The 25280-nt window shown below is 44.1% G+C and overlaps 1 protein-coding gene and 2 long non-coding RNA genes across 4 annotated transcripts in view; 2 read left to right on the plus strand and 1 right to left on the minus strand.

Moving 5' to 3' along the window:
- LOC106674525 (CMP-N-acetylneuraminate-beta-galactosamide-alpha-2,3-sialyltransferase 1-like) overlaps positions 1-25280 on the minus strand; it is a 45918-nt gene that overhangs the window by 860 nt on the left and 19778 nt on the right. Inside the window, exons 5-6 of the mRNA XM_076880967.1 lie at positions 9455-9500; positions 9226-9345 (exon numbers count right to left, since the gene is read on the minus strand). Coding sequence (XP_076737082.1) covers positions 9226-9345; positions 9455-9500 — 166 coding nt within the window. The remainder of the gene's footprint in view (positions 1-9225; positions 9346-9454; positions 9501-25280) is intronic.
- Positions 502-8324, plus strand: LOC143415646 (uncharacterized). The gene is made up of 2 exons (XR_013096055.1): positions 502-1435; positions 4863-8324. It is a non-coding gene; the product is annotated as an uncharacterized LOC143415646 (long non-coding RNA).
- LOC106674526 (uncharacterized) lies at positions 9741-10709 on the plus strand. 2 transcript variants are annotated; one of them, XR_001341529.3, is made up of 3 exons: positions 9741-9870; positions 9946-10088; positions 10574-10709. It is a non-coding gene; the product is annotated as an uncharacterized LOC106674526 (long non-coding RNA). The 2 variants fall into 2 exon arrangements; XR_003022575.1 differs by having other exon boundaries at positions 9865-10088.

Raw genomic sequence — 25280 nt, forward strand, 5'->3', positions numbered from 1 at the left:
TGTTCTGCAGGTTTTAGATATCACCCTGGGTCAACACACCCTAATCAAATGATAAATTCATTAACAGGCTTCTGGAGAACCCCAAGACATGTTAAGGAGGTAATTTAGCCATTTAAATCAGCTGTTTTGGATTAAGGACACATTGAAACCTGCAGGACACCGGCCCTCGAGGCCTTGAGTTCGACACCTGTGCTTTAGCTTAATGCAGTGCAGGTGATTTGCCATTCCATTTTTCTTTTTTTCTTTTTTAAGTATATTTTATTAAAACCAAAAATAAAAATACAGTCTGTGTAAGTTAGGATTGTCAGTACTTGTCATAAATTCTATTACTAGCACCCTCACCATCCCCTGGAATTTTCTCATACCAAGAGCCTTATCAAGGCAATAGGAAAGGCCAAGAAACAAACACTTCAACATGCAAATACAGTAACAGTATAAAACTATATTAAATACATACAATTAATAATAAACAGATAAACTGAAGAAAGAGAAATAGGAAAGAAATGAATGTTAATGTTAAGTCTAATTGTTGAATGTCGCCATTGTGTTTCTTAAATTTGTATAGTCTTAGTTTAAGCAGTAGGATCAAAGCCATTCCTTTGATCCTGACCACCTCTCCAGCCACTCTGTGCTGGGGGAGGTTTTATTGTAGATACATCCTAACTTGAAGATCTGTTTGATGTTTGGTAGAGCTTCCTACCCTTTGTATGGTTTCACTGTGTTATCTTTGGTAAACCATACATTGGGTGTGGGGGAAGACTACCCTCTTTATGACCAAGGATGTTGTTCCTGCTTTTAGGTTTTATGACCCTTTGACCAACAAACACACACACACACACACACACATTCTCACATAACACACACACACACACACACACACACACACACACACATTCTCACACACACACACATTCTCACATAACACACACACACACACACACACATTCTCACACACACACACACACTCAGTGTATACATTTACATACAGTGCCTTGTCTTTGTAACCAAAGGGGGGTTGCAAGGGGAGGTGTTTTGTAAACTATTGTTTGAAGTTTGTCAATAAAAGGCGGCAAGAGGAGGCCACCAGTGTGGTCATTTCAACGTGCTGGTCACAGACGAGAGGCCTCCCTTGCGCAAGAAATCGAACGTTGTTGCCTTGCTTTTCTTTCATGGGAATAAGTCTTAGATACAGCGGGGTCTGAGTTTAGACCCAACATTAATTGGTCCTTCGAAGCCGGAGTCCAAGAATTTCGCCGCACACTGAGGGGAGAGAGGACACGCCGCAGACTGTCGACAACCAGGCCGTTAGGACGCCTGACAAAGCCCTGGAGTGTTAAATTCGCGACCAGGCCGGTGGAATAGCGTCTGAACTCCCCTCGTGGACGGCGACTGACGGGATTCTAGGACTCTCCTGTGAACGAAACGCAACACAACGGTAAGCAATCAGAGAGCGTCTCTATAACCGTGTGAATGAATGTGGATCCTAGATACACGTCACCGTGATTCTGCGTGAAACGTTTGAGTCCGGGGGAGCGCTGGTCACGAGAGCGCACGTGACCCAAAACAATAGAGAGCGGCTACGGGCTGTGCGTTAAACGTGAGTCCGGGAGCGCGCTAGCCGCGTGCGAGAGACGCAGGCTTCTCCGCCATTTGGGGCGTAGAGAGTTCTCCGCCATTTGGGGCGTGGAGAGAACCTAGGTTCAGAGTCCGGAATCTCCGCCATATGGGGCGTTTGAGAGTTTTCAACAGAGAGCGCTCGCTGTGCGTGCAAACGCAAGCGATAGGCCTATGTTGTGTGTGTGCGGGCCAGACGTGGTCTGCGTGAGTGTGGCTGATTGTTGTCTTGTAATGGAGAATAAAATGTGTAAGTCTGCCTTAGAAGGAGATGTAAAATTTATGCAGAAAGTTTTACCAGGCAGCACGCAGTATGTAGGTTGTTGGTGTAAGAAATGTGGATTTGAAGGGACATTAGTGGAAGTTAAGTGTAAAATGCTGGTAGAAAGAATAGCTGTAAGTGTAGCAGGTAAAACAGGTAAAGCGAAGCAGAGGAAGGAATTGCAGTTAGCAGTTGCTAAGTTGTGGCTGGAGCAGGTTCAGAAGAGGAGAGAAGCAAGAATGTTAGCAGAAAGTAGAGTCAGAGAAGAGCGTGAGAGAGCAGAAGTGGAGGAGAGATTAGAGGCATATTAGGAGCAGCATTGAGTCCAAGACAGACTAGGCAAGAGAGGAGACAGAAAGGAAAGAAAGTGAACACAAACGTTACAACTACATATCCATCCCTGACACAACACACAAAAAAAAAAACCATATGGTGTTTCTGTAACAGAGTGTGAAGATGAAGAAAGTTTTTCTCCTGATCAATTCCGCGAGTGTGAGAGTGTCTGACGTCATGGTGTGTGTGAAAGGTATCCAGCTGGGGCAGACGTGATTCTGCATGTCACCTGCCCAGTGGACAAAAAGAAATAAAATAGTTGTGTGGATGAATGATAGCACGAAGAGTGTTTGGTGTTTCTCAGTCTGAAACAGCTGTAATGCTATTTTCTGTTTTGGAGAAAAGTACAGTTAAAGAAAAAAAAAAACAGAGAGAGATGTGTGTTGTTTTAAGCAGTGATGAGAATAATGGAAGTGTGATGAGAGATGAACACAAAAACATACTGAAAATGCATTAACCATACTAACCCCACATGCATATACACATACAATGATACTCATGAGACCAGACAGCATCTTAAGCATGAGATTCTGTTTGTCATCTTGTCCAAGTCACTAGTAAGATGAAAGTGATACATAGACTAGTGGACTGAATATTATAGGAGGACAGATGGTTGCATTATAGAGGAGAAAGCAGAATGCTGATGAGAGGTCTTAAATGAGTGAGTTGAGTGAGCTGATTGTGAGTTTCTGGTGTGTGAAGAAGTTTTACCATGACACACATTTAGTTACATGAGAACTAAAACTGATTATGTGCTAAGACAACAGGGTTATGCTGTATGTTGTGTGTATGGCTGATAGGATGAATGTTTGAGATTAAACTGGCTGTTTGATTTGTCTTTATTACTAAAGTTGAACCTGCCAATTGGGTTGTTACGATTTATCCCCCTGGCATGAAGAACACGTGTCATGACTTAAACAAGGCCTTTCTTTCCATTATTTTCTTTGATTTCTTTTATTTTCTTTCTTTTATTTTGTTACTTTCATGGTGCACTGAAAGTTTTGTTTGATGATCTCTGTTTGAGCAGATCTGCACGATTAGAATCGAAGCGTCGTCGAGAAAACTGTTGCAAAGTGAGCTTCCCCAAAATTAAAATGGGCTCTTATTTGGGACAATCAGGAAACAAGTTCCTGTCCAAAAGGATTCAACGAGGAAATCCAGTCTAAATTATTTTTCTTTTTGAAATGACGTTGTTTTGCTGAGCGTGGAAACGAATGCGACGATAATTTCCACAATTAGCAAAAGAAGGAATCACTGAGTGAATGAGTAAGAATTTTAAAATAAATGGGGAACTGACTGACTGACTTAACACCATTGTGTGAAGTCAACCCCCACTTGACAAAGGTGTGGCTGTATCTCTGTGTGTGTCTCTGTTACAGGAGCAGAAAGATGATAGCAACATCTGAGGTTGCGTGATGGTTTAACCTTTTAAATGCCATTTTTATGTTTGTGAATCTATCAGAGGTGTGTTATTCATGGGCTTGTGGTACTCACAGAAGTTACTGTGAGAAAGTGTGTACACACCTGCGCAGCGCTAACATTTGCATTTTTTCTTACAGCATTGCAGTTTTTCATGTGATTTGATGATGTGGTTTTTAGCAGAACAACTGGTGGATGTTTATTTCTTTATTTCAGGTTTTGTTTTCTTTAAGAGTGCATGTAGCATTCAGCAGAAGTGGACAAGTGACATGAGTAAAACAAATAAGAGATTACGATATTTATGGAATAGTTTATTATGGGCTCATTTGCTGGCCACTTTTGGACCCATAATAATATATGAGTGGAGTGACTTTGCTTAAGGGAAGTCACCGATTACATTAATGTTAACTGAGCACATGGGATGATCCATGTTTGAGGCGAATTATGGTAACAATAGTGATTTAATGATTTGAGAAAACCTGCACATGACACTTGTCTTGCTGATGCTGAATGCTTGTTACTCTTGTGATATACTTGTTTATAAGTGTGAAGTTTGATTTTACTTCCAGATCTTGTTTTCCAGGCCATGATGGTGAGTATGCAGGCTCCTGGTGGAGCCAGTTTTTAAGGCAGGGATCCAGGTTTGGTGAGTTGACGCATGAGAGTGTCCATGCGTCAAGAGGTGGGGTCCAGAAGTAACATTAAACAATGTTTTCTATTATTGTTGCAGTGATTTGTGTGATTAGCTGTTTATTTACAAGTATTAAACCTATGCAAGTGGTGCATCCTTGTTCAGATGAGGCTTTGATGGCCTATAAGTGAAGTTCACTGATTACAATGTGGAATAACATTGAGATGTTAAATAATTTGGAATAAATTATGGGAAAACGTAGGAGTTTAATGAGTTTAGAATAAACCTGCAATGATACTTGTCTCTGTGATGCTGAATACTTTATTACTCTTATGATCTACAGTTGGTTGCGAATGTGAAGTTGTTTTAAATTTAAGACTTTGTCTTCTGTGATACAGGAGCTGGGAGCTAAACAAGCTGAACATTTAAGTGCTGATTAATGTTTTTACACAGGGTTACAGCTTGGAGTGAAGCTGCTCCAAGGGACAAACCCTGGAGATTGTTTTAGGGAGACTGTGCAACATTCTTGTACATGTCTCATTGGGGAGTTGACACATGGCGAAAGCCGTGTGGCGAGAGGAGTGTCATTTTTTCAATTTGTAGATGTCGTGAGATGCCATGATGAGAAGGAGTGACTGAGAGGATCGCCCACAAAATGGAACCTGAGGGAGCGTGCCAAGCTCCTAAAAGTGACAGCGCAGAGGAGGTCCAGCGATGGACTTGTGGTTCTGTGAACAGCACAAATGCAAGGTGACTGTAAAATAACTAACAGCACTTTTTCCACAAGTGAAGCCAGTAACTTACTATCCTAAAAGATTAGCTCTAGTTGCTCGTGCTTTACCTCCATGCGTGAGATCAGTATGTGCAGCAGCTTAAGCTGTACAATGTTTCAATAGTTTATTTCACCTTTTGCAATTGTTAGTTCCACACGAGGTAGATGTTTACTATTGCAGACTAAACTTACATTTCTGTCACCTACAAGACACTTGTCTTTAATGTTACTGTTACTCTCACAACCACACATATTACCATAAAGTGGTGCACAATTCTGAATCTGTCCAACCCTTTTTGCCAACGGAGGAGGGCACTTCTCATGAGTGTAGAGAGCGCGAGGAGAAGACGTGTAAGCTGAGGGATGACTTAATAGATGTGCCACTCGTTGAGGAAAAGGTTTGGTTTGTTGATGATTTGAGTTTTATAACAGCAGAGGGACAGACTAGAACAGGTTTTACTGTAGCAGACAGTGAGAGAGAGTTATCTATGTAGGACAACTAGCATGTTTCATATTTGCTTGAGCAGCAGAGATGCTAGCTTTAACGGAAGCGTGTAAAGCTGTAGAGAGACAATATACACTGATAGGTAGTATACATTTGCTACTGTACATTTCTTTGTAGTGCAGTGAGTGAGACGAGGTGTGACAACCTCTACAGGGAAACCTGCAGAACACACCAAACTCTTGCAAATTCTGCTGGATGCAGCGTTATTAACCAGTGGAATTGCTGTTTGTAAATGTGCAGCACACATGTGAGGGAAAGATCCAGTTGCATTAGGAAAAGATTTTGCAGATAAGATCGCAAAAGAGGCAGCTGTAGTTAAACATGGTGTTAACATTTTAGAAATACAGCATCAGCAGACATGCACATCCACTCACCTACAGCAGGAAAACAGTTGTGACTTACAGAGGGAGCAAGCTTGCAGGATGATTTTTTTTTATCTGTGTGATACACCAGTACTGCCTAATAATTTGTATAAGACTGCTGCTATTTTGAGCCATTGGCTATGCCATGTCTCAAACAGGAGGGAAATGAGCAGTCGTTATACTCATTCTAGGATTATTAAATACTTTTTAAAAAAAAAAACTTTTGCAGGCAGAGAGAACTAATGGAATAGTAAAGTTAAGATTTAGGAAGACAGGCAGGACATGGTTAGACTGTATAGAATAAGTACATGAGGATTACTCCAACAGAGAATGGTCTGACTCTTTGAGATTACACATGTTAGAGCATTTAGAGTTCCAGTCTTCTGTAGTGATGATAGAAAAGCAGAAGAGAGAGCATATTAGCGGATTAGATGCTTGAAATGTTTAAAAGTAAAGTAGTCATGAGAACAAATGATCTGCCAGATGATTCTGTTTCTTCGCAGGAGCAGAGCCTGAAGTCTGGAGATTGGATGATGATAAGGCCATGGAGAGGAAGTGCTGGTCCAGTCCACGATGGGAAGGTCCATATCGGATGCTGCTGACGACGACCACAGCAGTGAAGATTGCTGGAAGGAACACTTGGATATATCAAGCGCACTGCAAGAAGGTGACACACATCCAGGCCAGCTCGGAGTAAGTGGCAGGAAGACCGGGAACAAAGGGGGGGAAAGCCTCCAGGGCCCCTCGTCTCAATCCGGTGAAGAAACCAACTGAGCCACAGGTACTCATCAGAATGGCTGGGAATGTGCTGTGCATCTTCTTGTGCCTGTGGACCCTGAGTGGGATGACAGGAGCGCATTGGGACAGAGCAAATCACACCCAGTACCCGCATGGGTTTTCAACCAACTACTGGTGGCAGTTTAAGAACACAACCGGATAGCATCACTTGGAGCGAGACAGTTTGTTTGGTTGCTTTAGCAACACATCCAGGAACACTGCCAACTTTTCAACTGCTCTGAACCTGAATGGAAGGTTGATTCACCAGTAGCTGGGAAGGTGAACTGCTCTGGTGAGACAGACCTGCTCGTCTGACTCAAAGAATATGACTTGTTGCAGGACATTATACAGTTAAACGAACTGGAAACAGGCCAATTGCCTATGTGTACGAAGGACAATGGATTAGCCCAAGTTGGAGATTAACCATGGAACATGGCAACATCACTTATTCTTTTGTCTTTTGCAAGAAGGATGTAAACAGAGAAGCCTTTTGTCTACATTTACATCATGAACACTTGAGGTTTTGAGCCAAGAAGATCAAAACAGCTTGATCCAATTTCCTTTACAAAGCTTTTTCTGTGGTGACAACAGGACAGGAGAAGAGTTGTAAATGCAGATAATTCACAAGTTGACTCTAACCCCCACAGGATGCCTACAGTGAGAAGATTTGGGGGGTTGATAGGAGTCAATAAAGAAGGGTGTTGACTTGCTGCAGCTTTGAAGTTAGCTGAGAGCCACATGGACAAACAATAAAGTCAACTGATGCGTTTAAATACCTATGTCTGTATACAGTTGGATTGTAGAGACATGATTTTTGAGAATGATGATTCTTCTTGTTTGACCTTTGACATTCAGTTGTGTACTTGAAGAAATACATAATGAATTGCACGACAGGAGTAGATCCGCCACAAGGCTGGATAGCTTGGTTACCGTCTGGTCCTTGGTGGCATCTTCTTTTGAAAATATTAATTCCTGTTTTTGAACTGTTGATACTGATTTGCTTATGTATAGGATGTAGTTTACTGTGCATGAATGAAATCTACACTGACACTGTCTAAACAAAGGGTGCATAAGTTGAAATTTAAGTATACAATGACAAAAAGGAGGGAAATGTTAAGTCTAATTGTTGAATGTCGCCATTGTGTTTCTTAAATTTGTATAGTCTTAGTTTAAGCAGTAGGATCAAAGCCATTCCTTTGATCCTGACCACCTCTCCAGCCACTCTGTGCTGGGGGAGGTTTTATTGTAGATACATCCTAACTTGAAGATCTGTTTGATGTTTGGTAGAGCTTCCTACCCTTTGTATGGTTTCACTGTGTTATCTTTGGTAAACCATACATTGGGTGTGGGGGAAGACTACCCTCTTTATGACCAAGGATGTTGTTCCTGCTTTTAGGTTTTATGACCCTTTGACCAACAAACACACACACACACACACACACACACACACACACACACACACACACACTCAGTGTATACATTTACATACAGTGCCTTGTCTTTGTAACCAAAGGGGGGTTGCAAGGGGAGGTGTTTTGTAAACTATTGTTTGAAGTTTGTCAATAAAAGGCGGCGAGAGGAGGCCACCAGTGTGGTCATTTCAACGTGCTGGTCACAGACGAGAGGCCTCCCTTGCGCAAGAAATCGAACGTTGTTGCCTTGCTTTTCTTTCATGGGAATACGTCTTAGATACAGCGGGGTCTGAGTTTAGACCCAACAGTTAATAGCTACCTGTTCCTGACTGATTAACTGATTGATGCATCAGTGTAAAGAGTGAGCTTATCCCCCCACTAATGTGTTCTGCATTGCTCTTAAAAAAGTTATTATTAGGGGACCAAGGACCGGGAGGCAAATCCCTTGGTCCCCTAATTTCCTTGGAGGAAAGGACTCTAAAAGTAAAAGCCTCAAAAACTTATGTCTTGATGTATCCTCAATCATCTGTGTATGGAAATCTTGGTAAGTTAATTCTATTCATCTGGACATAGCATTTTCATTGGTAAAAATGTCCTACAGGTTTCCCAAGCCTTAACAGTACATTTGCATAATGACTGAAGAGAGCATCACTCGCTAACAATCGGCTTTGAGGTCAGTTTTATGATTATTAATACACACATTTGTATGATCATAGATCAATTCTCCAGGAGTACTATTCACAGACAGTTGGGGAATGGCTGCAATGTAAAATTTGGTTCTCATTTTAATGCTCCAACCTCCACACCTTTTTAATTCATTCACTTCTCATTAGTACACGCGTCATCCAGCCTAGGGGCAACTGCCAGTTCCCGATGAGGCCTTCCAAATTCAATTCCCTATGAGGCCTTCCAAATACAATCACAGATTGTCTATCTGTGATTGTCAAATCTAAATAAGGGATATTGTCCCAGCTAGTTTAATGGTATTTAGGTAATTCTGCTCTAGGAATAACCAGATGGTAAAGATCCCTTGTGGTAATGCTTAAACTGGAAATGATATCTATGCTCTCATGTACAACCAATGGGCCAATAATGAATGGTGTAGCGATGAATTATCATATCTGTTCCTTGAACCTACCTCATCACACAAGTACAAGCTGAGAACCAAAGTCAGAAAGCCAGTGGATGGATACCTCCCATGCTTTTCTAGCCAAACATAATGGACATATTTCATGAAAGCAGGGCTGAGGATCATCACCTATTAAAGATTACAGTTAGACTTCAATGACAGTTTAGTAAATAATAGAATTACCTTTCTTATGACATATCATATTCTGGATGTTTGAAGAATAAGTCATTCTACTCACCAAATTCGTGTTAGTTTTCACACCTGATTTAGCAGTTTCTTTTTGCCTGTTGGATATAACAATAACATGAAATAAGTCCAAGCTCAAAAATGCAACTGCATTTTAAAATATGGTGCAGTTTACCTTTGTGCTTTTGTAATGGTTTGTTTGTTTGTTTGTTTGTTTGTTTGTTTGTTTTCTAATTCTACACTGCCAGGGAGGCACCGAGACCATGACACAACTGTGTGTGTATATATTATGTTTTTGTCATGGTCTGTGGCCCTATGTCTGTGGAGTGTGTGGGCTGCCCTGGTGGCCACACCTCCGGGCTGGGCCATCACCTGCACACCTGCTTTCCATTCTGGGCAATTACCTGGAGGACTATTTAACCCACGCTGACGGATGCTCCACGCCAGTCCGTTAATCACCCCTCAGGGGTAACTAGGCTTCCCGCAAAAGCTTTGTACATATGTGTCATTTGAACTGCATTAATTCTGCCTTCATGTGCCTAGGGTACGATCCGCCGTTTGTGTCTGCTACCTGCTTGTCCTCCTGCTTGCGAGCAGTGCATCATCTGACCTCATCCTTGCCTCCTCGGATTCGCTTCCCACGGAAGACTTCCCCCCCTTCCGAGTCCCACTGTCCAGCTCTGATCGTAAGCCAATTACAAAAGCCCTGTCTTGTTGTGTCTCCCTATTTCCCAGCTGTTACAGGAAAAATGATTCTATGTTTCTTTACCTTCTTTTAAATGTGCAAGCATGCCCTTTTGTCTATGGTTAGATTAGTTTAGAATTATCTTTTTAGACTTTCTCAGCAAAGACATACTGTTTTGGGACATATTGTTTTAGATTGTTTTATCTCTCACAGCTTTCTCCCAGCTCTCTGCTGACGAGACTAGCGCCACATATGGAGTTGTTTATTTTATCTGTTTTGTATTTTCTTATCCTGTTCTCACTGTCTTTCCTATAAAAAGTGCCCAGCCTCTGTACACGTTGTGAGTTGTTCTGAACAGCTTACCCGTGTGCACGTTAAAGCATAAAAAGTGATCTTGTCTCATTGTGTCTTTATTTCTCCTGGGTCTTTTACAGAGTTTTCCCCCAACACCAGCTCACTAGTAATTTTCTCCCCTTTCTGTTGCAGCCTCCCATGGTCCTGATTATGGCTTCCCTGTGTCGTTTATCTTCCCATTTTTTCTTCAGTTCCTCGTTTTGTTTCTTTGGTTGTTCCGGGTCACCTTTTTGTTAAAGCAATAAACTGTTTTCTTGCTCGCATTTGACTTGAGTCTCCTTTTGGATCCCATTTGTGTGAGCACACTGTGGTGCATGACAGTTTTATTGTTGTTGTACGCTCTTTCTCTCCCCCTCTCCTCTGTCTGGGTGGAGCTCATCTTAGGCTCCCGCCTCTGACCCACGCACCTGCCCTGATTACCAAACCTCCCGCTGATCTACCTGATTTCATTAACACTACTTAAGATGGCAGTTCAATACTTCTCATCGGGCTTAAGCCGCTTTGAAAACTAACCCTGAGATATGTTTTTGTGAATCTCTATCCAAATTTAAGACTGTTTGGTAAAGGCATCAGCGCAGTGCTGAAACATTTCTGACAAAGATGTAAAAAAAAATAGGAATTCAGGATGGAAACACTTTTTCATACAACTGTGTAGGGTTAAAAATATAGCTTAGCCCATTAGTATTATATTATAGCCAGTTTTTTGCTTGATTACATGCTTTTGGAAGCCGTAAACAAGCTCCTAATATAAATCCGATGAGATATTTGACCACTCTTCTTGGTGGAAGTATAGGTAATTTTAATTAGCTGGCTTCCTGGCACAGGACTGTCAACAGATTTTCAATCCGTTGGGGCTGTGGGAAGGAACTTTATTTGTCTCAACATGTCACAACTTTGCTAAGATCTGAATGATGACTCAAAATGTCAGAGGATATTGGTTAGGATGTTCAGTTAAAAAAAACCCACAACCACCAAGGTTCAAGCCTGTCATGAACTGGAAACTGCTGGAACACAAAGCTCCATTGTCTACAGTGAACTACAATTTCACATTTAGTTTAAAATACACACTTTCATGCTTGACTAAAATTTGCAGCTGGGCAACAACAACAAATGGTCAGACAAAATAAAGATTGAGCTATTAGGCCATAAAGTGATGTGTTTAGAAAAGCAGTGGTGAGACTTAAATCTAAGAACACTGTGCCAACTGACAAGCATGGTGGTAATAAAATTATGCTCTGGGGCTGTTTTGCAACCGGAGGTAATGGTTGAAAAATGTCAGTTCAGACCTATAATTGAATTGAATATTGAGACTGACAAGTTGAGCTGCAGAGGAATTTGCAAACATTTTTACACATCATAACTAATATAAGTCAGGGTAATATTTTTCTGGGCCAAGGGACTCTGAACAGAATGTCCCAGACTTAGGTTATAAGTAGAAAACAACAGGCTAGGAATTGGTAGATAATATTAATACAACAAGGTTAGGGAGGGAGGTGTTGTTTTTCAGGAAAGGAGCAGGAAATGCAAGATGAGATCAGACGTGGATGCAGTGCAGAAGTTCCACTTGGAAGAAATCACGACTGGCCACATCATTTCCCATAAGAGGATAGTCATAATAATAATAATTGTTTCTGTTGTGGTATAAAACAACTTACAGGATATTACCCACTTAAGGGGTCCTTTTCGTAAAGCAGGCCGCTGGTTCACATCAAGGTGCAGCGCCGTAACTTGTAATTTCAACTTCTAAAATGAATAAAATATTTTATTAAATATTTATTTATTAAATATTTTTTCTGCTTTTTGCAGATGATGTGGTTGTCTGTTGGCTTCATTGGGTGAAGGCCTCCCGCTCGCACTGGAAAAGTTCGCAGCCGAGTGTGAAGCAGCGGGAATTAAGATCAGCACCTCCAAATCTGAGGCCATGGTTCTGAGCCGGAAAAGGGTGCCCACTCCGGGTCGGGGATGAGTTCCTGCCCCAAGTGGAGGAGTTCAAGTATCTCGGGGTCTTATTCGCGAGTGATGGGAGAAGGGAGCCAGAGATCGACAGACGGATTGGGGCTGCAGCTGCAGTAATGCGGACGCTGCACCGGTCCGTCGTGGTGAAGAGGAAGCTGAGTGTAAAAGCAAAGCTCTCAATTTACCGGTCGATCTACGTCCCTACCCTCACCTATGGCCACGAACTATGGGTAGTGACCGAAAGAACGAGATCGCGGATACAAGCGGCAGAAATGGGCTTCCTCCGAAGGGTGGCTGACCTCTCCCTTAGAGATAGGGTGAGAAGTTCGGCCATCCGGGAGGGGCTCAGAGTAGAGCCGCTGCTGCTCCACATCGAAAGGAGCCAGCTGAGGTTGTTTGGGCATCTGACAAGGATGCCCCCTGGGCGCCTCCTGGGTGAGGTGTTCCAGGCATGCCCCACTGGGAGGAGGCCCCGGGGCAGACCCAGGACCCGCTGGAGGGATTATATCTCTCGGCTGGCCTGGGAAGGCCTTGGTGTTCCCCCGGATAAGCTGGAGGAGGTGGCTGGGGAGAGGGAGGTCTGGGCTTCTCTGTTTAGGCTGCTGACCCTGCGACCCGGCCTCGGATAAGCGGATGAAGATGGATGGATGGATTTTAAAAGGTAGTCAGGGGCGCCCATTTAGCTCAGTGGAATGAGAACCATATCGCATGGCTGTGTATTTCCTTAAAGACAGACTGGCGACCTGTCCAGGGTGTACCCCGCCTCTCGCCCTATGACAGCTGGGATAGGCTCCAGCGCCCCCCGCGACCCTGAAAAGGAGAAGCGGAAGCGAATGGATGGATGGATGGATGGACAATTGGTCTGTTTGTATCTGGAAATCCCAGAGGATCTTTGATCGGCCATTCTCAACCACCGTAGGGCACATATTCGCAGATGTTTCTGTATACTATGCTGACCACTTTTTTATAGAGTTCCATGTATGCCCTGCCTGGAAACATTTTACACCCTGCTGTTATGTGCTGGATTGTTTCAGGGGCATCTTGGTACAGCCTGCACCTAGGCTCTTGTCTGTTGTTGTAGACACCCCCCGGCATCTAGTGCTCAGAGCTTGTTTCTCTGGTGCCATTATTAATTTCTCCGTGCTGTCTTTCAGTTCAGCTTTGCCTAGCCCCTGGTAGGATTTCTGGATATCAGCCACTTCTTTTACCTGACGGTGCTACATACTATGCAGGGGCCAGTTGTCCCATGGTATTTCCTCTTCTTGCTCCTCTTCTTTCTTGGATTTCTGCTGCGTGAGGTATTTACTAACCAAACTAAGTTTGGTCTTGGCTATCTTCCTGATGTTCTCATGGATGTTTGTTGTTTCATCCTGGACAGTGGTTTTGACAGCCACTAGTCCTCAGCCTTCTTCCTTTTGCTTACAGCGTACAGTCTCAGGGAGCTGGATATATGCAAGGTGATGAGCTTCCTGTTTTTTTTTTTTTTATATATCAGTGGCTTCTATATCTTCCTTTGGCCATCTTATTATCCCATTAGGTCTCTCTTCACCAGCAGGGCATGGGTGTTGATTGCCCGGATTAGTGATGTGCGGATCGATACTGAAATATCAATTCCTCCAATACCAGTCATTTATGTTCTAGAATCGATTCTCATATTAAAATATCAATATTTTAGTAATTTAGGGTAAATTTGTAGTTTATCATGAACAGGAACAGAGTGGAAAGAAACTATACCATTCGGATTGTCTACATTGGAAGGAACTACTTCCTCTTCCGCCTTTCAAAGTCATGTGCGAAATACGACTGCATAAATGTGTCGCAGCCCCTTGGCTTGGCATGTTGGTTCTGTGGAGTACAGGTGGCTGATTCTCCTGCTTCCTATATGTCTGGTATACCTTTTTGGCTGGCTGAGGCTGTGAGTCTTTACCTGGCATTTTCCAAGGCCTCAGTTATGGGCAGCTTGCTAACTTCTTAGACATCCCTTTCTACAACATCCCTTTCTGTAGGTTCGATAGATGGCTTTCCTCTGTGCTACCTTGATCTTGGCCTCTAGTGTCTTTCTCCATGGAGGGCATTGCTCCTTTGGCTGTTTATTTTGTAGCAGCCCATTCTCCGTGTTCGCTGTTGCTGTTGTACAGATCAGTGAGTTGGTTTCGGTTATGGTTGCAGTCATTCTCATAGACCGTCAGAGGGTACTTCACGTAACCTTGGTAACCGGCTACATAGGGTCCAGGTTTCTATCTTCACAATGATCCCATCTATCAGGTCAGCTGCTCTCGGACTCAACACCTTCACTGCAACAGTTGTACTTCGGCAAGATACTCAACCCCGTCTTTCTGCATAATAGCAGTGTTGGAACACACTGTGGTCCTATACTCTTGTGAGCATCAGTTGAACAGTATTCTATTGCAGAAAGTAGTGTGTTGATACAAAAATGGTAAGAAAAAGGAAATTAACAATGGAAGAAAGACAGACCACCATTACACTTAAAAATGTAGGTCTTCCCTATAGAGAAATTGCAAAGAAAGTCAAGGTGTAAGTGAGTACAGTTTGCTTCACCATTAACAAACTGGGGCAAACTGTGACAGGAACAAGTCTGGTAGGCCCAAAGCAACAACTTAATCAGAGGACAGGTTTCTGAGAGTTAACAGCTTGCATGACAGGTAGTTCACAGGACAACAGCTTCAAGCACAGCTTAATAGTGTTCATAGTAAGCAAGTCTCAGTTTCAACTGTAAAGAGAAGACTTCAAGCTGCAGGTTTGACAGAATGAGTTGCAGCAAAAAACCCATTGCCAAGATATCAGAATAATACAAAGAGTGCTTGCCTGGGCCATGAAACACCACCACTGGACTACTGAAGACTAGAAGAAGGAATTACTAACTAATTAATTAATTGGACTAATTAATCAAAATAAATCAAAATATACATGAGCTATTGTTCATGCATATTTGTAAGTGCAACCTGTAAATATTTACAAACCAAACTTAGTTTGTTATACCTCAGGCAGCAGAAACCCAAGAAAGAAGAGGAGCAGGAGGAGGAAATATCATGGGACAACAGGTCCCCGGTATATTATGTACCGCCGTCAGGTAAAAGAAGTGGCTGATATTCAGAATTCCTACCAGGGGCTAAACAAATGTGGATGAATGGCATAACAACGGGCCTCAGGATCTCGTCGAGGTATCTCTGTGCATTCAAAATGCCAGCAATAAAATGCACCCGTGTTTGTTGTCCATAAGATACGCCTGCCCGTACCAGAACCCTACCGTCACCATGGGACACTCGATCCACAATGTTGACGTCAGCAAACCACTCACCCACATGTCACCACACACGCTGTCTGCCATCTGCCCTGAACAGTGAAAACTGAGACTCATCTGTGAACAGAACATCTCTCCAACGTGCCAGACACCATCAAATTTGAGCAGTTGCCTACGCAAGTTGGTTACAATGGCAAACTGCAGTCAGGTCCAGACCTTGATGAGGACGACAAGCATGCAGATGAGCTTCCCTGAGATCATCATCATCATCATTTATTTATTTATATAGCACTTTAAAAACACACCTGGTAGACCAAAGTGCTGTACAATACTAATATGCACATAGTAATAAAACCAGACATAGCAATAAAGTTAAAAAACAATAAAAAATGTCAGTTACCCAAAGAGTTAAAAGCCAGGGAATAAAAATAGGTTTTTAATAAAGACTTAAAAACTGGCACTGATGCAGCCTGTCTAATATGGAGAGGAAGGTTATTCCAAAGCATCGGCGCGGCAACAGAGAACGTACTGTCTCCTCTAAGTTTCAGCCGTGACTTTGGGACCGAAAGCAGCAACTGCTCAGCTGACCGAAAGGGAACGAGTAGGGACGTGGGGCTTCAACAAGTCAGACAAATAAACAGGTGCCAGACCCTTTAGAGATTTAAAAGCCAATAAAAGGACTTTAAAACGGATCCTGAATTCAATTGGAAGCCAGTGTACAGAGGCCAAAATCGGAGTGATGTGATCAAATTTTCTTCTGCCAGTTAAAAATCGTGCCGCAGCATTTTGCACTAATTGCAAGCGTGACAAAGTGCCCTGCCCAACCCCTGTTAGAATAGAATAGAATAGAATTCAACTTTATTGTTATTGCACATGCACAGGTACAGGGCAACGAAATGCAGTTTGCATCCATCCAGAAGTGCTTTAGTGATATAGGTATATTACAATATATATTAGCAATAGTATAGATATGTAAGTATATTACAGAAATGGGTCTATTATGGTATGTTATAATGTACACGGTATGAAGTATGTTGTGAATATTCTATAACTAAGTATGTACAGGCTGTAGTGAGTACAAGCTATGTACAGGCTATGAACAGGATATAAATATGAAAAACTATACAGAATATGAAATAAATAACTTTACAGAAATCTGAGATATACAACTATACAGAAATGGGAACTATGCAAGTTGTAAACAGTTGTAGGATTAAAGATTATTGAATGTACAGAATGATTATTTACACAGAGCTATACAGTAGTGCAGTTAAGATAAGTGAGGGTGTAGATAGTTTCTACAGAGGCTATATAAAGTGCTAGTGGTTGTGAGTGGTGGTTCAGTCCATGTTATTATTGTGTGTTTGAGGGTACAGTTGTCCATTGTGGGGGTGTGTATGTTCAGTCCATGAGTTTAACGTGGGTCAGATGTCAGGAGGCAGAGTTCAGGAGTCTGACAGCTGTGGGGAAGAAGCTGTTCCGGTACCTGGTGGTCTTAGTCCGGAGGCTCCTGTGGCGCCTCCCAGAGGGCAGGAGGGTGAAGAGTCCATGTGATGGGTGACTGGGGTCTTTGATGATTTTCCCAGCCCCTTTCAGACACCGCTTCCTGTAGATGTCTTTTATGGCAGGAAGTGGTGCTCCGGCGATGCGCTGGGCAGTTTTCACGACCCTCTGCAACGCCTTCCGGTCCGAGGCAGAGCAGTTCCCATACCAGACTGTTATACAGTTGGTCAGGATGCTCTCGATGGTGCAATGATAGAAGTTCACCAGGATGTCTGAGGACAGGTGGTTCTTCCTCAGAGTCCTCAAGAAGAAGAGGTGGTGAGCCTTCTTGACCAGCTTGGAGCAGTTGGTCGTCCAGGTGAGATCCTCGGAGATGTGGACTCCCAGGAACTTGAAGCTGCTCACACGCTCCACAGCCGTCCCCTTAATGTGGATGGGTGGATGTGGGTCAGCATTCCTCCTGTAGTCCACGATGAGCTCCTTGGTCTTCTCGGTGTTAAGCAGCAGGTTGTTTGTGTCGCACCACTCAGCCAGACGATCCACCTCCTCCCTGTAGGCGGCCTCATCGTTGTCACTGATGAGGCCAATCACCGTGGTGTCATCTGCAAACTTAATGATGGTGTTGGAACCATCAGCAGGTCTGCAGTCGTGGGTGAAGAGGGAGTAGAGGAAAGGGCTCATCACACAGGCTTGTGGTACACCGGTGTTCATTGTGATGGTAGATGAGCAATGGTTATCCAGCCGGACATGTTGGGGGCGGTTGGTCAGGAAGTCCAGTAACCATTTGCAGATGAGGGAACTGATGCCCAGGTCTGTCAGTTTCCTGATGAGTTGTGAGGGGTGGATTGTATTAAATGCTGAACTGAAGTCTATAAACAGCATTCTGGCGTAGGTGTTGTTGTTGTCCAGGTGTGAGAGGACAGAGTGCAGTGCGATGGAGACTGCATCCTCTGTGCTCCTGTTCTGGCGGTATGCGAATTGGTGGGGGTCCAGGGTGGGGGGGAGACAGGATTTGAAGTGTGCTAGGACCAGCTGCTCTAAGCACTTAGTGATGATGGGGGTGAGTGCTACTGGGCGGTAGTCATTGAGGCAAGATGGGTTGGAGTTTTTGGGTATCGGGACGATGGAGGTGGATTTGAAGCAGGCCGGTACCACAGCGTGGGCCAAGGACAGATTGAATATGTCTGTGAGCACTCCTGCAAGCTCCCCAGAACACACTCTGAGAACACGCCCGGGGATGCCATCAGGACCTGCAGCCTTGTGGACATTGATCCTGCTCAGCACCGCTCCTACATCGGTGGGGGAGAGAGTCAGAGGTTGGTGGTCTGGCGTCACGTCTGCTTTGGTTGTGGTTGTGGGGTTCCCTCGCTCAAAACGAGCATAAAAGTTGTTGAGCTCGTTGAGGAAGGAGACATCAGAGGATGCGGGGGAGGGTTTGGTGGTCCTGTAGTCTGTAATGGTCTGGAGTCCTTGCCACATGCGTCGGGGGTTGGAGTTGGAGAAGTGTTCTTCTACCTTCTTTTTGTAATGGTGTTTGGCTTTTTTGATGCCCTTCTTTAGATTAGCCCTGGCTGTGCTGTAGGCGTGTGCATCTCCTGACCTAAAGGCAGTGTTGCGGGCCTTCAGGAGGAGACGAACATCCCGGTTCATCCAAGGCTTCTGGTTGGGGTACATGGTGATCCGTTTCTGGGTGGTGACACTGTCTGTGGTTTCGGAGATGTAATCCAGTACAGATGAGGCGTACTGGTCCAGGTCTGTGTGGGTGAACATATTCCAGTCTGTGTTTTTAAATCTGTCCTGGAGCACTGCCTCTGTCCCCTCTGGCCACACTTTAATTGTCCTCACAGCAGGTTTCACACGTTGGACTAGTGGTGAATACCTAGGTGTGAGGAAAAGGGAGAGATGGTCCGATTGTCCAATGTGGGGGAGGGGTGTGGCTTTGTAGGCTCCAGCCAGGTTGGAATACACATGGTCTAAAGTCTTGTCTCCTCTGGTGTGGCAGGAGACATGTTGGTGGAATCTGGGGAGGACTGTCTTTAAGTTGGTGTGGTTGAAGTCACCAGCAACAATAAAAGCAGCCTCGGGGTGTTTATTCTGGTGTTTGTTAATGGCTGCAGAAAGTTCTTTCATGGCCAACCTAGCATTAGCGTCGGGGGGGATATACACGGCAGTGAGTATGATCGAAGTGAGTTCTCTGGGGAGATAATAAGGTCTGCATTTGACCATTAAAAACTTCGCATTAGGTGAGCAGTGACTCTCAGTAGTAGTGGAGTTCATGCACCAAGCATTGTTAATATAAATGCACAAACCTCCACCTCTGGTCTTGCCGGAGTCATCTGCTAGCCTGTCGGCTCGGTGTGTGTGGCGTCCTGCTAACTCGATAGCATTGTCCGGGCAGCTGTTGTTCAACCATGTTTCGGTGAAAAACATGACATTTGAGTCCATAATCCGTCTGTTGTTAGTGATGGAGAGCCGTATCTCATCCATTTTGTTTGCCAGAGAACGGACATTGGCGAGGAAAATACTGGGTAAAGGCAGCCGGTGTGGTGTTAGCTTTAGCTGAGCCCCTAGCCCTCCGCGCCTACCTCGCCTTTGTTTACGATCTCGGCGCCGTCTGCGTGCACTTCCGCCCGGCCGGGGAGAGTGGGCAGCCTCCGGTGTTCTGGAGATCTCTGGGATGAGTCGGAGATCGGCGATAAAACTGTTGGAGTTGTGAGTCCAGATGTCCAGAAGCTCTTGGCTGCTGTAGGTCAGCAACGCACAGAAATTCTGGACGAATAATCCGGTTAAAAGTAGATAAAAAACTGCTAAATAGCAGATTCTGGAGAGACACTGAGCCTCGCGTTGTTCACGCGCCGCCATCTTAAAAGTTAAAAGAGAATTACAATAATCTAAACGTGAGGTAATAAAGGCATGAATAACACTTTGCAAGTCACGTTTGGAAAGAAAGGGCTTAACCTTTGATAAATGTCTGAGGTGATAAAATGCTGATTTTACCACCCCGTTTACATGGTCATCAAAGGTGAGTGCAGAATCAATTTTAACTCCAAGATTTGTGATCGAACTCTTTAGTTGGGAAGTCAAAGCTGCAAGATCAACATCCAGAGTATGAGAAGAATGACTTGGGCCAAATAAAATTGCTTCTGTCTTCCAATCATTAAAATTTTAAAAGTTTTTTGCCATCCATGCTTTGACATCAGTAAGGCAGTCAAGCAGAGGTCCAGTTGGGAGACTATCAGAATGACTAAAAGGTAAGTAGAGCTGGCAGTCATCTGCGTATAGATGGAATGGCACTTTATGCTTTCGGAAAATTGCGCCAAAAGGCAAGAGGTACAATGAAAACAATAACGGCCCAAGAATAGATCCCTGTGGCACACCCCAAAGCAGAGGGGCCACAGAGGATGAAGCAAACTTAACAAAAAAGGTCCTATTTAAAAGATGGGACTTTAACCACAAAAGTGCCAAACCAGAAATTCCCACACAGTGCTGTAAGCAGGAGATCAGCAAATCGTGATCCACAGTGTCAAATGCAGCTGTCATGGTAAATGGCCTGTATTTTGTATAGCACTTTACTGGTCCCTAAGGACCCCAAAGCGCTTTACATATCCAGTCATCCACCCATTCACACTCTGGTGATGGCAACAGGTGAAGTGTCTTGCCCAAGGACACAACGACCGAGACTGTCCGAGCCGGGGCTCGAACCGGCAACCTTCCGATTACAAGGCGAACGCCCAATTCTTGAGCCACGATCTAACATGTCCAACAAGACCAGCACTGCATATTTACCACTGTCGCTATCAGGATGTCATTCATAACTTTTACAAGGGCTGTCTTCGTGCTGTGGAATGGCTTAAAGCTGGACTGAAAGATTTTTGACAATTTAGAGTCATTCAAATAGTCCATCAACTGAGTATAAACAACCCTTTCCAGAATCTTACTAAGAAAGGGAAGCTTAGAGACTCCAATTCGTGCATGTAAATGGAGAGTCCTCTTCACACACTGAGGTTAATTATGGAGTTCCACAGGGTTCAGTGCTAGGACCAATTCTGTTTACATTATACATGCTTCCCTTAGGCAGTATCATTAGAAGACATAGCATACATTTTCACTGCTATGCAGATGACACCCAGCTCTATCTGTCCATGAAGCCAGATAACACACACCAATTAGTTAAACTGCAGGAATGTCTTAAAGACATAAAGACCTGGATGGCCGCTAACTTTCTGCTTCTTAATTCAGATAAAACTGAGGTTATTGTACTCAGCCCTGAAAATCTTAGAAATATGGTATCTAACCAGATTCTTACTCTGGATGGCATTACCTTGGCCTCCAGTAACGCGGTGAGGAACCTTGGAGTCATTTTTGACTAGGACATGTCCTTCAACGCACATATTAAACAAATATGTAAGACTGCTTTCTTCCATTTGCGCAACATCTCTAAAATTAGAAATATCCTGTCTCAGAGTGACGCTGAAAAACTAGTTCATGCATTTATTACTTCCAGGCTGGACTACTGTAATTCATTCATTATTATCAGGATGTCCAAAAAACTCACTGAAAAGCCTTCAGCTAATCCAAAATGCTGCAGCAAGAGTCCTGACAGGGACTAGAAAGAGAGAGCATATTTCTCCTGTTTTGGCTTCCCTTCATTGGCTTCCTGTTAAATCCAGAATTGAATTCAAAATCCTGCTCCTCACATACAAGGTCTTAAATAATCAGGCCCCATCTTATCTTAATGACCTTGTAGTACCATATCACCCTATTAGAGCGCTCCGCTCTCGCTCTGCAGGCCTACTTGTTGTTCCTAGAGTATTTAAAAGTAGAATGGGAGGGAGAGCCTTCAGTTTTCAGGCCCCTCTTCTGTGGAACCAGCTTCCAGTTTGGATTCGGGAGACAGACACTATCTCTACTTTTAAGATTAGGCTTAAAACTTTCCTTTTTGCTAAACCATATAGTTAGGGCTGGACCAGGTGACCCTGGATCCTCCCTTAGTTATGCTGCAATAGATGTAGGCTGCCGGGGGATTCCCATGATGCATTGAGTTTTTCCTTTCCAGTCACCTTTCTCACTCACTGTATTAATAGACCTCTCTGCATTGAATCATATCTGTTATTAACCTCTGTCTCTCTTCCACAGCATGTCTTTATCCTGTCTTCCTTCTCTCACCCCAACCGGTCGCAGCAGATGGCCGCCCCTCCCTGAGCCTGGTTCTGCCGGAGGTTTCTTCCTGTTAAAAGGGAGTTTTTCCTTCCCACTGTTGCCAAAGTGCTTGCTCATAGGGGGTCATATGATTGTTGGGTTTTTCTCTGTATCTATGAAGCGCCTTGAGGCGACTTTTGTTGTGATTTGGTGCTATATAAATAAAATTGAAAAATTGAATTGAATAGAGATGGGTCTAAAATTTGTTATGACTGAACTGTCTAAGCCTTGTTTCTTAAGTAAAGGATGTATGACTGCATGCTTAAATTCCCTAGTTACTTGACCAGACAAAAGACTAGTATTAATAATGTTCAGAATATGTGGTCCGATGATAGGAAATACATTTTTAAGAAAACGGGGAGGAACAACGTCATTTGGAGAGCCACACGGTTTAGCATTCAACACAAGTTTCTCAGATAAAACAATTGGTAGAAAAGCAGAGAACAGACTTGAGCAAGAACCATGCATGGCTGGGTCAGCAATAGGTAGAGTCGGAGGTCTCAAACTAGCAACCTTTTCCGCAAAAGAATATAGCCTTCCGGATTAAGTACAGAATTTATACTGTTATATAGAACACGAGGGTTATGCAAGCAGGCAGCAATAAGTTGAGAAAAATAGGAGTGCTTGGCAGCCTTTACTGCTCTCTGATAGACTTACCAGCTAGTCTTAAGAGCTTCCATAGAGACGCACAGCCTATCTTTTTTCCACCGTCTTTCACATCTTCTACATTCTTTTCTAGTGGCTCTGGTAAAATCAGTTAGCCAAGGACTAGCCTTTGACTTGCATTGTCTGAATACAAAAGGAGCGACAGCATCGAGGACAGATTTACAAGCAGAATCCAAACAAGAAACTAATCCATCTGAGGTGGACAACTCAGGAGGATAAGAAATAAATTGGTCAAACAATATGGAAAAACGCTCGGCAGTATCTGAGCCAAAAGCACGATAACATCGAGTACGTACAGCACGCTTAAGAACAGGATTAAAAAGAACAATATCACATAAAAAAAGGCATATGGTCAGAGAACACCACATCCTCGACAAGTGCGTTTTGGACAGATAAACCATGTGATAAAACATGGAGATGGTTTTGACAGTTTGTGCAGAAATTCTTCGGTCATGCAAACTGATTGTTGCTGCAGCTGTGCGGGTAGCTGGTCTCAATGGATCCCGTGGGCTGGTGTGGTTACACGTGGTCTGCTGTTGTGAGGCTGGTTGAATGTACTAGAGTTGGATGTCTCAACACCGGTCTAGCTTTTACTAGTCCCGCCTAGGGACCCCAAAGCGCTTTACACACCCAGTCATCCACCCATTCACACACACATCCATACACTGTGTGGAGGCAAGCTACAGTTGTAGCCACAGCTGCCCTGGGGCAGACTGACAGAAGCGAGGCTGCCATGTTGCACCATCGGCCCTTCTGGCCAACACCAGTAGGCGGTAGGTAGGTATGGTGTCTTGCCCAAGGACACAACGACCGAGACTGTCCAAGCCGGGGCTCGACAAGGCGAACTCCCAACTCTTGAGCCATGGTCGCCCGTGGACATAAGGGGCTTCTTTCAAAGAAAAAACTCAGGTAGATGTTATTTTATATATTATGCTTATTAATTTTTTCAGTATATTTCTATGCAAAACGAGGAATTTCAATACACAGCAGTATATTCACAGTTAAAACCAGATATTTTCTTCTCTCTGGCTCTCAGCGAAGGCGGTCGCACTTTTCTCCTCTCCTCCTCACCCTTATCTTCCCTGCTTAGCCTCTATGTCCTTGTCTTGTCTCGTGTGCATTACTTTCCCTTGGAATAGACTCACACGGTCGTTCTCTAAAACCTAAAAGAGAATTATGGATTTGATCAACTGGTCTCTGAATGCTATTGACACCCTTTTCTCAACGAGAAGTCTGGGCTCGGGAGAGCCTGAGTGCCCTGGAGGGACTTTCCCTGCCGGATACACGATGGACGGGTGGCAGAACTGGAGGGTCATGTGTCTGGCGGGACTGTTGATCGAGGACGCTGAAGATATCTATCTATTCGGAACCGTGATAACAGGGTTCGTGCTGATCGGAGTTGGCTTAGCCCTGGTTTATCGGAGAAATAAGACAGCGGGACCAGCTGTTCAAACCCCCCCCAAGGCTGCCCACTGGAATTGAAGCGATGGGACGAGGCGCAACCTCTCACAACGAACGTAATATGGTCAACACCTTGGAGACGCTTACAGCTGCTGTGAAGGCTCAAAGCAACAACATTGAGCGTATGGGGGGATACATCAGAGAGAGGCCTGCTCAAAATGGGACCCTTGAGCGACAGTTGGACGACATCACGGAACGGATCACTGCAGCTGCGAGGTCTCAGAATCAAAAGAATGACAACACCATGGAACAGAAGCTTGATAACATCATGGGGAGGCTCGTGGCTCTCCAACGGGAGATCGAGAGGCCAGTGTCGGAGTGTTAGGGCAGCCTGAAAATTCTCCTGGGCTGCTCGCATTGGAAATTTACAAAATCAACATTGAGATTGCGGACCCCCATAACGGCGCCAGCTGCAGGCCCAAGGCTGGAGCCGAACAATCACTCCCTGATAACGACTATGTTACGGCTATTCTTCCCATCCCATGAAGGACACCTGGATTGGCTGGAGGACTGTTTACTTAGCCTGATGGGCCGAAGGACACTGTCTCAGCTAAACTATGGACACGCACACACACACACACACACTTACACTGATAAGCACTCACTCATCCCCCCTCCCTTTCCAACGCCTTCGATGCTTGTGCCCTACTGGGGAAGATAGCAGTCAACTGGACCAGCGCAGATATACTGCAGGACCGGATGCGCTGTCTACATCGGCTCTCTCTTACCCTTTACCCGCCCCTGTTGCTTGTCTTGTGTTTCTATGGTGTATTGATAGTCATGTGCTTTTGT

The sequence above is a fragment of the Maylandia zebra genome, unplaced genomic scaffold (genome assembly GCF_041146795.1).
Source record: "Maylandia zebra isolate NMK-2024a unplaced genomic scaffold, Mzebra_GT3a scaffold02, whole genome shotgun sequence".
Classification (NCBI taxonomy): domain Eukaryota; kingdom Metazoa; phylum Chordata; class Actinopteri; order Cichliformes; family Cichlidae; genus Maylandia; species Maylandia zebra.